General features: G+C 40.7%; 1 protein-coding gene across 1 annotated transcript in view; it reads right to left on the bottom strand.

Moving 5' to 3' along the window:
• The window catches only part of DISC1 (DISC1 scaffold protein), a 373,484-nt gene that overhangs the window by 244,127 nt on the left and 114,730 nt on the right, over positions 1 to 14,627 (bottom strand). The window contains exons 6-7 of the mRNA XM_058275388.2: positions 4,633 to 4,687; positions 243 to 345 (exon numbers count right to left, since the gene is read on the bottom strand). Of these exons, the coding sequence (XP_058131371.2) occupies positions 243 to 345; positions 4,633 to 4,687 (158 nt within the window). The remainder of the gene's footprint in view (positions 1 to 242; positions 346 to 4,632; positions 4,688 to 14,627) is intronic.

Below are 14,627 nucleotides of genomic sequence, written 5' to 3' on the forward strand. Positions count from 1 at the left end.
AACATTTAACTTATATTATGTATGCATTTGTATCTTTAAGAGTCTTATCCATTCTTTTTTAAGGAGACCATGTTCCCCATCTATTCCACGGGTGTATAGTGAAACTCCTCCGAAGAGCTTTGAGATGTCTTTAATATGACAAGTAATGGGGAGAATGTTAATCAAGGACAAAACACCGAATACTGTGGCAGTTGTCAGTACTTTAATCCTACTGACTCAACGTTTCCTTCTACTCCAGGTACCTGCTGTGGCAAGCATTTTGGCTTCCAGCAATGCCGGCAGTTGAGTTTCAAGATCGGTAACTTTTCTCCTCAGAGTACTGCAGAGTCTCTCACTCATACACACCTAGAGAAAGGGAAATTGCCATGAATTAGCGCTTATTCAGGTAAAAATCAAAAGGCAATGGAGCGGCCACGGGAGACTTCTGAGTTTCTAAGGGCATAAGAGAGGTGACAAAGAGTAACTTGAAGAGGGCTCATAAAAAGCTACGGTGCAAAAAAGGAGGTGGAGAAAAGGAGGAGGAGGAATAAACTGAAGTGAACACTGGCCCATCACAAGCCCAGGTCCTACGCCCTCTTACCACACTCAGCACACAAACTGCCATAACGGCACCAACTTAGTAGAAAGCAAACAAAAACGACAATCATGAATCGCCTTGGCCTCTTCCTTTCCTCTTCCTTTAGAATTCTCTGGCCTCAGGTGGCTCAGCCCACTCGCTCCCTTCAGGCCTTCGCTCAAATGTCAGCTGGGAAGAAAGGCTTTGCTGGTCACCTACATAAACGAGCAGCCCCTCAACCCTCTCTCTCCTTCTCCCTTGCCCTGATTTATTTTTTCCCCATAGCACCCTCTCCAGCTGACACACTACTTTCATTTGTTTGTTTTTATATTGTCTCTCTCTCTGCTAGAATACAAGCTCTAAGTGAGCAGGGGTGAGGTTTTGTGCTTGGCACATAATAAGCAGTAAATAAAGATATTAATGAATTAATGGCCATTGAGATTAAGGGCAGAGCAGCCGACGACAATTAACGTATTAGTAGATGCTATCTAGCAGAGACTTTGAGAGTAGATACTTGCTAGCAAGACAGATTTTAAAATTAGATAAGTAAATCTCAGTAAGGTTTGCAGGTTTGATCATTTATTTTTCCATGACACCCCAAACACTTTCTATATTTTCTCTGCTTTTTCAAAAAAAGCAAAAATCTTAAATGTCAGTTTCTTTTCCCAAATGCTTTTAGATTAGCTTTGATTTTGTCTGAGACTAAGACATCCCAATTTTTTTTCTTTTGCTTAAGGCTAAAACCTCCTATTCAGTTGTTACCTACACTAAGATTAATGCGCTACCTAGAAAAACTTCCAGCTCAAGAAAAGCATACAACACAGATTTCATAAGGATGAATATATCAGTGCAGACATTTTGGGGTGATCCACAAAAGATGTTACCTGGAAGCATTACTCTTTTCCTGCGAAAAATGTGAGATTCCATTCAAGAGCTAAAATTAATACTGGTGGGTTCATAGGACCCAGAGAAAATATAAAATTTAATTTCCCCAGAAAAACCTAGATCTTGCTAGATACCACCAACTTTAAATGCTTTGCTTATCCCAGAATGAAGTTAAGGTTATTTTCAGAATCAAGGCAGACCTTGCACATCCTAAAATACTCCGCTACTTCTCCGTGGGCTTCCACATGTTCTCTTCCTTTAAGTAGTTGTGATTTTCCAGCATTTCTTTATAAAACTCACCCCTGGATCAACATGACAGTTTGGTAGTCTCTGAAGTAAAGCTTGCAGCAGTGGGGCTGATCAACTTTGAGACTCTTGCAACAGTCCTGAGATTTGTCCACCTGTCAGACTGGGAGTAAATGGAAGATGTTCTGACTCCCCCCCAACTCCCCCCCAGCTCAAGTCTCAGGTTGGAGCAGTTCCTGGTGATTGCACATCCTATCCCATTCATCTAAGAATGTCATCAAAAGACAGAGGGTATTGCCATTAACTCTATAACATCAGCCATAATTCTCATGTCTTATCCAATTTATATCCAGTATTTCTGATTTTAGTTAACAGTATCTGTTAATCATAATTGGGTCAGTTTCTCCTTTGTTGAGCAAATCTATCCCTCCAGCTGTCACTATTAATATAAATCGACCTTTCTAAATCTTCCTATTAAATTGCAATATACATTTTTTCAGGCACTGCTGGATGTAATCTACTATCTTCCAATCTCCAGCTATCCCATTTATTTCCAACTATTTCTTCCATCTCATTTATCCCTTAATTACCTTTGGTTTGGGTAACCCATAATAGTCGATGAAATGCAGTGAGTGTAAGGAAGGTTCTATCTTTCTTTGGGGAAAGACTCTAAAAAGGATCAGATTTAAATATCTGACAGACTAAAAAGAAAGCTTTGTCAAACTGAGTATTTCATCTCAAAGTCATGCGTCAACCTAGTAGAGAAAGCTGTTAGGTGTGTGTGTGTGTGATCGGGCAGTTTTGTTTTCATTCTCTGAAGCCTTATATAGCTCAGCATCTCTTTATCTTGTTTCTCGTCCCCCTCCCCCTGCATGGGCATGTAATGCACATATACAGGCCCCATGCTCACAAGGCACATCCCAGAAATCTGCATTTCCTTTTCATTTCCAATAAAATTGAACCCTGAGGAATTCGTTACTGAATGGAGCTTTTATATTTACCTTTTAAAATCTAAGACATGAGTTCCTTAATTTTGTGGCTAAAAAAAGGGATTATAACTTTTTTGCACAGGCATCAGAGAAGGTACGCCAACAATACAAGCCACTGCTGGTATCTGGCAAATCCAAAGATCTTTAACAATGGCTGGAAGACTAGAGACACATCTCGATACTGTGTGTCTGTATATACATGTGACCACACTAGAAAAACCATATAAAATACACACACGTACACCCCCTGGACTATGTACTATACACATCTGTAGATAGAATGACTCACTTGTATTACACAGACATTGTGTTCTGAAGATAGTAAATGAAAATGTAGGAGAGTCCTCTCGCCTTTTAATTCTACACCCAAAAAAAAGAAGGCACCTGATAACACAGAAGCAGCAAAACTTTACAGGAGAAATATAGGAGAGGGATACCTCTGCCACCTCTCCCCATGCCAGCAAGCTTTTGCCTCCACCCGGCTGCCTCCTGGCTCCCCTGAAGGTCAGGGGCATGGGCAGTGGGAGGGCCATGAACACCTGCGGGCGGACTCAGGCTCTGCTCTCACACCTCCTCTGATTCATACAAGACACCTGACAACCAAGCTGGGGTCTCCCTTGCCTCCTGCGCAGGCTGATCCCAAGATGCAGATTCGGTGGTGGAAGGGAGACTGGGTGCCCTGCTCCAGGGCAGCCCTGGGCCGGAGTCTGTATTCAGAACCTTTTGCAGGTTCTCATGCAGCCTGGACTAACGCAGTCCTTTGAGCCTCAGCCTGCTCGTAGGCTTCAGGTGCACGTTCCCAGGAAACTCACCGAGAGCAGAGCAGATTTCCAGCAGCACAGAGCCCTGGCCGCCATCCCATCTCATGATACCGCTTATTCCTAACAGAAGTGCTTCTTTGACGCAGGGTGTTGTTACCCAGCACACTTGCTGCTGTGTGATTTTTTTTTTTTTTAGCAAAATCATTTAATGCTGTTTTTAGAAATGAATTTGGTGCAGAAACTGGTAAAAAGGGCCAGAGTAAGTGTATACATTTTTGCCAACAACACATCCCCGACTTAAGCTTAGCGGTGGTGATTTGCAAGAATGTTGGCAGGCCTTCCTGTTCTGAGGTCCAAGGGTCTCTTTCCCCGGGCACCGGGTCCAAGACAAGATGCCTTCCAGGCCAGTAGGCGCTCAGCTGCTTTACTTCTCTAGCCATCAACCTGTTCTTATATTTTGACCATCTTACAACCACCCCTGATATTTCAGGACTCATCCTCCCTTCTCTGCCACAAAATTTAGTTTAGATGTAATAAATCATAAAGTAATTTACTTACTACCCAGTGTGTCAAAACCTCAGCCTGATATGTGTATCTCTAAAGGGAAGGAGTTTTGTTTTGTAAACTGAGGTTATCCAAACCATCCAGGACACTGACTAATTTAATTATGTGCTCTCACAGAATAATGAAGACGGACTTATTGCTACATAAACCAAGTCCTGGTAGAGAATCATTCACGGCAGATAAAATAGGTGAAATGGTTCTAATGCCTACTGAAAAACTTTAAAAAACAAAAACTATCTACTACATTTCTGTATGTTTGTGGGGAACTTGAACCCTGCCCTCCTGGGAGGAAAAGTAATTAATTTCTCATAATTACTCCCATCCTGACAGCCTTTTTAAGCAAATGCATTCAATTGTGTACAGCAGTAGTCCTTTCCATTCCCTAAAATAGTTCGCTCTGAAGCAAAGGCCAAACCAATCAATTTGGGGTGACTGCGAGTCAGAATTCTCAAAACCTGAAAGCAACTGCTTGCACCTGACTCTTTCAGGATCATCTGCTTGTCCTGTAAAATGACTACACAATGTCTACATCTCATCCTGAGTTCAGGTGTCCTGGGATTTAGGCATGAAATTAAGTCAAAAGAAAACTTCCAGAGGCTTCTTTTGAAAACAGGATTATAAAGGTACGTACCTTAGCAGTAATTTCTTTAAGAGGCCAGCTGAGGGACTTTATCCTTTCCTGGAGGCTAGAAGAATTAGAAAGAGAGCATTGGTCTTCTTGGGTAACCATAGTTAGATACCATCACTTACAGGGATAAGAACACGGGAAACCAGAAAACTTTCATCAGCCAAGGAACAGAAAATGAACAGTAAGAAAGATAAGGGACAAGAGCCACCCAGTTGTGTGCCTGGCAGCAAAGGATTAAAACTCGGGTTCCTGTAGCTATCATCCAAGAAGAATGGTCTATACAGGGTTGTTCTTCACAGGCAGTTAATCAAATATTGTATATTTGAGGACACTGTGCAATTCAACAAATATTTACTGAGTGCCTGCTGCATTAAGCATTGAGATACAGAGTAGACAGGAAATGACACATTTAAAGAATATCTAAAATAGTACAACTTACTCTTTGGGCTCACGTGATTCATTTTTCTCTTAACACCATTCACACATTAATTTATTCATGCAATTTCTCTCTCTCCCCATTGGAATATAAATTCCACAAGGGCAGCAACTGCTTGTTTACTACTCTTTCCCCAGTGCTTAAAACAATTCCTTAACCTTATTAGTAGACATACTCAGTCACTATCTGTAGAATGAATGAATGAATGGAAATATAAATAAATATAAATGTAACTACAACTCACAGTATCCTCAATGAGGTTGTTATCTATGGGAGAAGAAATACATGCAGACAACCCCTCAGCTATAATATAAAGCAAGATGAAACAATTACTATAAGAGGAATAGAAACGAAATACCAGGAGAAAACCACTACATAAAAACTGTCACAAGGCAGAATATTGTCTCCAAATAAAGAATGGAGAGAATAAATTGCACAGCAATTTAAACTAGAGGCTTGGGGGGAAAGCTTACTGGAAAGGATGGAAAACGAACCGCAGGAGTTCAGTAAATCGTTGTGGGGGGAGGAGAAGAGGCAGGGAGGCCAAAGCCTGCATCCACTTTCTTACTACCCATCAGAAAATGTCCCTCTTCTCAGATTCTGAGGAAAATATTCTATGAGAAAATGAATTTTCTGCAGTGATTTAGAAAATTTTAAATGGGTCTTTGAACTCATGAACCATTGATACCTCTTGCAAGAAGCCTATTAAGCAACGCTGCTGAAATTGCAACAGGTAAAATTGTCTTTCTTTATAGAGTTTTTTTTTAATTAAATCTTAGAGATTATGCTTGTCAGAGACAAATGCTAATTCCAAAGATTGCAAAGCAATAATGGGCAACCTCACACCCACCTGCTTTTTTGCCAGTGCTCGGTTTACCCTTATATTTCCTTCCCTTTCTTTCAACAACTTTTGGCAGAGATATAAAGAAGAACAGGAGAACATACAAACCTGCTGATTTGGGTTTCCTAGAGCTTTGACAAAACTGTTGTGCAATAATGAAGTGACCCAAGATCTCTCAGTTTTATAGTCTATCTTAAGTTAGAATTTAATGACCTTGAGTCCGTTTTCCATTGGCCTTTCAGTTTCCCGGGTTTTTGGTTTTTGTGTTTGTTGTTGTTGCTGTTTTTCCAGCAGCTTTATAGTTATACTCATTACTGCCAGTCTGTCCCTTTCTCTTGTTAGCCGCCAACTATCTGAACATGGGTCTGAACCCTTCCTGCTCAAAGACAGACAGCGTCAGCACCACTTGGGAGCTTGTTAGAAATGCAGAATCTCTGGCCCTATCCCAAACCTGCTAAATCCAATCTGAATTCCTAGTTGTCTATTATATTTCCAATTTCTTCCTATCACCACGGGCAGCCTCCCCCACCCACCCCTTGGTCTAAACACTTGCTTCTAAGGCCCTCACGGCACCACACTTGCCCGTCTGGAGAGTCCTCTTCCTCTGGGAGATATTCCCAAGGGCCAGTCTCTGGATCCTTGCTCTTCTCTGTTCCTACTTTTTTCCTCTGGGGAATTCCTGCCACTCTAAAGTAAAACTGTCGCTATTGGGCAAATGTCTGCAGAATCCATAGTCTGGCCCTGAGCTCTCCTGACCAACGTCATTGCACTCGGCCCATAGTCTGTGGGTGCAATGGAGCATCTTCTCTCCCACACCTGTTTCCTGCCCCCACACACACTCCTCTCCTTTCCGACCTCTGTCACTCTCTTGTGGTCCCTTGCACCTCACAACTGTATGATTGCTGTAGGGCCTGCCTGGTTCTGTCACATTCAGTCTTTTCTCCACCAAATCATCTCTCGTAGGGCTGCCTGATTAATTTTCCAGAAAAAAATCATTTCTTTCCTCTCTCCTGCTCAAAATCTTAACGGTTTCCCATGGCCTGTGGGATAAGGCCCTTAGCCTGGCATTCAATACTAACTATTGTTTTTCCTTGGTATTCCTTTAAGAATTATTTTTAATTATAAATACACTGAATATAACAGCGTATTATAACATCTTATTTACTACTGCAAAATTAAATAAATATTAATTTTATCCCCATACTTACTTTGGTTCTTCTTTCCCTGAATAAATAAATAAACATTGCAGATACAGAGAGGCCCCTACCCCTATCTTTCTCCTCCCAAGTAATCACTCCCCTATTTAACTTTATCTCTCACAACTCACCAGTTGATCCAGTTAGATACATCTCCCTGAAATATTATTTTTCCTCTTTTTTTTCTTTGAGGCTCAGGGCTCAGCAGGGTACCAAGGAATAAACAGTTCCTTTAGGAACTGGGATCATGGTATAAAATTGGCCTTATATGAAATTTAAACTCTAATTTAAAGGGAATTGGAGCCACTGGCATAGGGCAACCTATTTTGAAAAATTGATTTTTTCTTATTTTTCTTATTTTACAACAGTGAGAAATAAAATACCTGAAAACAAAGGCTTTTTCAAAAATAATTGATCTATTACCCACACTAACACAATACAGTGTCAGAATTCGGTCCTTTGTGTTACTGCTGAAAAAGAGTAAGATCATCTGACCTAGATCTTTTCACTCATTCATCCGTTCATTCTTCTAATATCTATTGCATTTACTCCATTAGGAATCTGGAGCATGCAAACATGCTCCCTGCCCTCAACTGCTTACTGCTGCTAGACAGGAGACCAAAACTGCAAGAAAACGTTACAGGTGCTAGAAGAGGAGTAATTACTAGGCAAAATGATGGCCTGTAGGAGGAGAACATCAGGTTTTCTGAGGCATGGGGAACAGGAAGCACCAGGGAACGCTTTTACCTCAGAGGTTGCAACATACTAAAGCTAAGCTGCCCGCACCAATATGTGGGTATGATTGTGATTGAAAGGGAAAGTTTAAGGTCATGTAGGTCACTAGAAGGAAAGCTAAAGGATGAAACATGGGACTGTATAGTACAGTGAGCCACTTGTGGACAATGAGTGCACTTAACAGTACAAAAACAAGAATGTTCTTCTGTGAATCAGAACAAATGTATGCTAATATTACAAGATGTTAATGATAGGGTGGTATCTGGGCAAAAATACACCTAAAGCAAAGCATGGACTGCAGTGAACAGTAATATATTAACGTTTTTTCCATCAATTATAAAAAACAAGAGAGAGAAGTATGCTAAATGGAAGAAAGCTGGCACAATGTACGGCATATTGTTTGACTCCATTTATATAAATTGTAAATATTAATATACTTAGAGAAGGATTAGCATATATGAATGGTAGAGGAAGGAGAGAGGGATTGAAAGGTGACTGCTAAGGTAGGGTTTTTTTCTTTTTTGGAGTTATGAAAATGCTCTAATATAGATTGCAGTGATGAATGCACAACTCTGTGATTATACCAAATGACACTGAACATACACTTTTGGTTTGTATGGTGTGTGAATACGTCTCAATAAAATTGATTTAAAAGAAAAAATAAAAAAACTAAGCTGCCAATGTGCTGATTTGTTGTTGTTCTTCCTCAGTGTAAGAACTGTGTTTGAATATTATCATCACCAGGATTTTGTGATTTCTGAATATAAGCAAACTCTTTTCAATTGCGAATACTCTGGAGCTGGTGCAGGTACTATCTCCCCAAAGTCATTCACACTTCAGACCTGCTTTCAACAGAGGAGAGTCTTCCATCTAGCTGAAATCAACTCAAATGGAGGAGATGGCAGCTGGCAAAGGGCAGGTATGTGGCTCTAGATTTCTCTAAATTCAGGAGTCACAGTCTGACAAAAATCAGTGTACTCAACGGAGACAGTGGAAACTAGCACTTGGAGTCCTGTCTGTAGAATTCTGGCTGGCTGGAGATTGGCCCCCTTGAGGGAACGCATGGAGAGCCCTGGATAGCCAGGAGTTGGGCCATGCCACTTGGGATGTAGGAGAGAGAAGGAGGAGAAAGCACATCAAAGACGGGCCTGCCAGTGGCCCTGCCTCTGGTTTTAGTTAGCAGGGCCAGCTGCACGTGGCTGATCCCTGCTACCCAAACCTAAAACCTTCCCCAGGCAGAAATTCATTTGCCCTACCAGGCTCATGGGAGCCCATTCAACCAAGAGCTTTTCTAATAAACTGAACCTATGAGTACATAATAATATACTATAAATAGGTATTTATAGCCACACAGAAAGACTAGTTCATACATTAGCAATTAAGAAAATAGGTAGTGGGTCAACTTCCTGAAACTGAAAATTTCCCAAACCAAAATAGCAGTGCCCTAAGCTAATACCTAACATACTGAACAAAAAAAGAGGCCAAGCCATCTTTGTAGCGGTCAACACAGTTCATTGATCTTGGCTCAGATGTGGTACTATCCTAGAAAGAAAATTAGTCTCCTCTCAAATATCCATGTTAGAGCAGGGAGGCAGTGATGCAGATAATTAAATGCATTGTTTTATATTTTATTTGATTTATGTTTAATTTATTTAATTTGTGCTAGATTATTTTTTGCAGTAGATTTACCTTCCTAATTAAGATTTGGTCTGACTAATATTAACATTAGTAGCATTCCTCAGATGTGCACAAAATTAAAGTCATGTCGGGGGGAGCAGAAGAATAGGAATAATCTACTTCTATGCTAGTGGTTTTCAAATTGTTTTGTAATAGAAATCTTTCAAACAAAATTTTACACAGAACTGTAATATATAAAACAGACAGTGGTAGATCTGTTCCAACTGAGATGGGCAGCTGGCCTGGGGTACAAATGACATGATACTGATATCCCTCCCCAAATGTCACTTTAGCCCTCAAATCATAATTCCATGAGCAGAAACGCAAATTGAAAACCACCAAAATTGTTTTAAATATTGATAAACAAGAGTTGCACGTACTTCAGTAATTAAAACTAATCCACATGTTTCTTTTAAGCTTACACATTGTTACTGACAATCAAGAACACAAATCAAATCATGCTACACCCAGGAAATACTTAAGTTTACCCCATGAATTAGCAGATACGTTTTAACAAACAAAGCAGACCTAATTTACTCAGAGTGTCTTTCTTCAAAGCAGTCACTCTAGGAATAAGAGAGTCAACTATTTAGTGAGCACTTACATGCCAGGCACTTTTCTAAATTCTTTACATATATTAGCCTTGTAAAATCTCATTATAATTCTGTGAAGTACTATCATCATCCACATTTTCAGATAAGAAAGCTCTGTCAAAGAGAAACTGAAGTAACTTGCCCAGCGTTAACCGGTTGTAAATAAGAGAGATGGGATGGAAACCCAGAAAGTTTAGCTGTCAGCTCTCCTAATCACTAAACAATACTACCTCTCCTGAGAAGCCGTTGACTTATTTCACAGACACTGTCATAGTCCAGGCCAGCTTTTGAAACTTCTATTTTAGAATCTCATTAAACTTACAATACAGCTAATATGATTACTTTGCAAACCCACACTATTCTTTACAAAAAACTTTACCAAAATCCTCAACAAATGAACCTTAGAAACACGGAAGCCATTCTATAAGAATGTGTTGCAGAAAAAGCTGATCCACAGCAGATGAGCCTGGGGTCCCAAGGAAGCTTTTTGTGGGTGAGACAACTATTCTAGATCTTGATTGTGGTGATGTTACATAATTGCATATAATTGCTAGGATTCAACAAGCTTACACTTAAAAATTGGTGAATTTTCTTGTATGTAAATAATGCCACCTTAATAAATAGAAAAAGAGGGAAAAATTTGGACAGGAAAGATTCCAAAAACATATTGAACAATGGAAACATGGTTGAAAGAGACAAGGCTCTGTTTGATGACAACATTCTGTGGGATTCATAACTTCTGATGACTTTGCTCAAGAGTCAGTCCCAGTAATGAAAGCATTCTAAAATTGCCTGTGATGACAGCACAACTCTGTGATGACAATGAGAGCCACTGAATGTACACTTTGAATGGATTGTACAAGGCATGGGACTGTGTAACACAGGGAATCCAGTGGTGGAAGGTGGACTGTGGTGAACAGGACAAATATGAGAGTGTTCCCTCATGAACAATTACAAATCTATAATACTAATACAGAGGGTGAATAATCAGGTGGGTTGAGGGGGGAATACACCAAATGTAAGATACGGGCTATAGTTTATAGTTCACAACAACCATGCAAGGTGGTGGTGGTGAGGTAACATATGGAAGCCCTGTGTGATCATACGTGTGTTTGTTTTTTAGTTCACAACTTTTACTATATACTTACTGTTTATGTATGTGCATATATGTATTGTATACTTCAACAAAATTTTATTTTTAAGAAGTCAGTCCCATTACCTTATATCATGCCTGACATCTATCCATGTCCCAGATCGTGAAATGCTGGCAGGGAGGAAAAGCTGCCATCTCCTGCCTCTGACATCAGAGAAGAGGGCCCGTTCCCCAACACAGAGTAGGCATCTGTGCCACCTTCAGTTACACAATCAATAAATCCTCCTCCACTGATGCATCTCCCCAAGCAACCTGTGCTTGAGGACCTTAGAGCATCAGAGTACTAAGAAGAGAAACTGCCCTACTCCTCGAAGTGAGCAAGAATATTAGCTTACTGTGGGTTTTTCCCTTTTTAATGGTACAATTAATTAGCATGTTATTAGGATTCTATATACTGGTGCTGCAGGTTTCAAGAAAAAAGAAAAGTCAGTACTCCACATGGTAGCAGCTAGGCAACAGAAGACAAGATGGTTCTTTTATTGGCTTCAGACAAACAGATGGTTTCATTTTTCAACCCACCCAACTGGGAGACTGAAAGCTACTACAATAGACTTGTGTAGAACATAAACGTTTTTGTCTGTATTTTAGAAGTTAAACATTTTCAGTGGTGGCTATAAGAAAATTCTGTGTGAGCTTGGGTTTTATTTACTTTTTTAATGATTATAGGATCCTTGGGTTAAACACAAGTTCACAATTGCCTTAACTTCAGGTTAAGAAAAGGGGCTCCCTTAAATAGTCCTGTATTATTATAAGAATGCTACTGCTGATATCAAAAAATACTAGTAATAAAAATTCTATTTCATTTATTTTTAAGATTCTTGGGAGAGACAGGTTGTTTTTCAGTAATAATTAAAGGACAAATGGAATTCAAGACAATGACAGCAACTAATCTTGATAGTATAAGCCAGCGTTTAGTCCAAGGCCAGAATTAGACATTTATGCAAGAGAGTTATTAGCCAGGCAATTCTGGTTCAGTGGCTCAGGGGTGAGAAACAGTTCTAAGGAGAACTGCTCCAAACAAGGGGCCCCATCTCCTGCAACCACTCTCCTCAGAAATGCCGTAAGAGCCCCTGAACTGGTCTCCCTGCTTTTACCCTCACTCCTCTGCAGTCTATACTCAAGACTGTAGCCAGGACAAGCCTTTGAAACCACGTCAGATAAAACATCACTGCTCAGCTCAGAATACTCTGTTACACTCAAGAATAGTCCACGTCCAAAAGAACCTACATGATCCAGCTTCCATCAGGTCTCTGACCTCATCTTCTGCAACTCTCCCCTTTTCTGGTTCTGCTCTGGCCACAGAGACCCCCTGCCAAGCCCTCAAATCTGCCTGGACTACAGCAGGCCACCCTGCCTGGGATGCTCTTCTCCCAGGAGACACCTTTGGCCAATTCCCCCACCACCTTCAAGTCTACTTGGTTAAAGAATCCCCTGCCTTGTCAAATAGCAGCCAACAACTGTTTCACTTTCTGGTTCTCCAGATACTGTCACTTAGGGATGCATAACTCAGGTGCCTCATAACAAACTTGAATATGCACCCTCTCATAGTAATACTTCCAATACTACCCTTAGATCCAGGAAAGAGAGCTCCTTCCTTGAGCCCCAACATCATAGGCTCTGCTCTGATCCTCTGTTCCCTTGGGGTGAAGAGTACATACAGCCAAAGGTACATGCCCACCCAGAGCTGGTCCAGGTAGCCCAGAATTTCCTTCCCAAAGAGCAGTGGGCCCACTTCCAGAATCTTCCAGGGACTCTCGTGGGCCATCCTCCCAAGGCTGGACCACACTACAGTGGTCATTTCAATTGATGTGGCTGGAGCGTAGACAGGTAGGCTAGGCATCCACAAGTGAATATGTTAAATCCTTCATGGAGCAGGACAGACCAAAGGTGGGACTATAAGGTGGAGACCTCCACTTATTCTCTTTCCCTGGGCCCAACAGGTGTCAGGTAAGCCTGGGTGGACTCCTCTGTGCTCACATACTAGAGAAAGTACCTGTCATCCACTGTGTTCTTGTGTAGTTCATCAGCATGATGGTTTGATGCTAAATGGACCCCAGAAAATCATGTTCTAGGAGTTAATCCATTAGTGCAGGTGGGACCTTTTGATTAAATTACTTCAGTTAGGTCTTTTGATTAGATTACTTCAGTAAGGCATGACCTAGAATGGGTCTTAATCCTCTTCCTGGAATCCTTTATAATCAGAATGAATACAGAGAGAGGAAGCTGCAGAGACAAAGAGGAAAAATACACAGGAGCTCAGAGAGGACCCCACAGATGCTGAGAGAGAAGCCCACAGATGTAACAGCTAGAAGCAGAAAGCAACAAGACCTGCCAGAGAAGGGATACGTTGCCATGTGCCTTGCCATATGAGACAGAAGTCCATGATGACCAGCGGCTGGTGTTCTAGGAGAAAAGCATCATCTGATGGAACCTTGATTTGGACATTATCATGACCTCAGAACTGTAAGCTTATAAGTTAAAAAGCACCCATTGTAAAAGTCCACCCATTTCTGGTATATTGCCTTGGGAGCCTTTAGCAAACTAAAACACCACCTGACAGAGGAGTCAGATTTGCTGGCAGCTGAGCTGGCCTTTGGAGAGAAAAGCATCACCTGACACTTTGATTTGGGCATTTTCTCAGGCTCAGAACTATAAACTTGTAATAAATACTCATTATATAAAAACCAACCCATTTCTGGTATACTGCTTTTGGTAGCCTTAGCAAACTAAAACAGATTTCGATACCAGGAAAGTTGGGTGCTGCTATGTAAATAACAAAAATGTTTGTTGTTTTTTTTTAATTTTAAGGCTTTAAAATGGATAAGGGGTGGATTTGGGAAGAATTGAGAGATGCTTGATATAAAAAGTTTAGAATGCTTTGAAGAGACTGTTGGTAGAAATATGGATGCTAAAGGTATTTCTGATGAGATCTGAGACAGAAACGATAAATGTATCATTGCAAAGTGGAAGAAAGGCAGTCCTTGTTTCAAAATGGCAGAGAATTCATCAAAATTGAGTCCTGGTGTCAAGTGGAAGACAGAATTTGAAAGTGGTGAGCTTAGATATTTAGCTGAGATTTCCAAATTACATGCGGAACGTGAGGCCTGGCTATTCCTTGTAGCTTATAGTAAAATGTAAGTTGAAATGAATAAACTGAGAACTGAACTCTTGGGTACAAAGAAACCAGAACTTGATGGTTTGGGAATTCTGAATTTCTAGAAAGTGAGTCCCTAGAGAATAGTGTCCCATGTGAGGATTTAACTGAACTTCAATTGGTCAGTCATTTCACTGCAAGTCAGGGTTAAAAATGCAGTTATCCAGAAGGAAGGATCTGTGGAAGATCTGATTGTCTGACAGTTGGCATCCC

This window comes from Dasypus novemcinctus, chromosome 13 (assembly GCF_030445035.2).
Source record: "Dasypus novemcinctus isolate mDasNov1 chromosome 13, mDasNov1.1.hap2, whole genome shotgun sequence".
Classification (NCBI taxonomy): domain Eukaryota; kingdom Metazoa; phylum Chordata; class Mammalia; order Cingulata; family Dasypodidae; genus Dasypus; species Dasypus novemcinctus.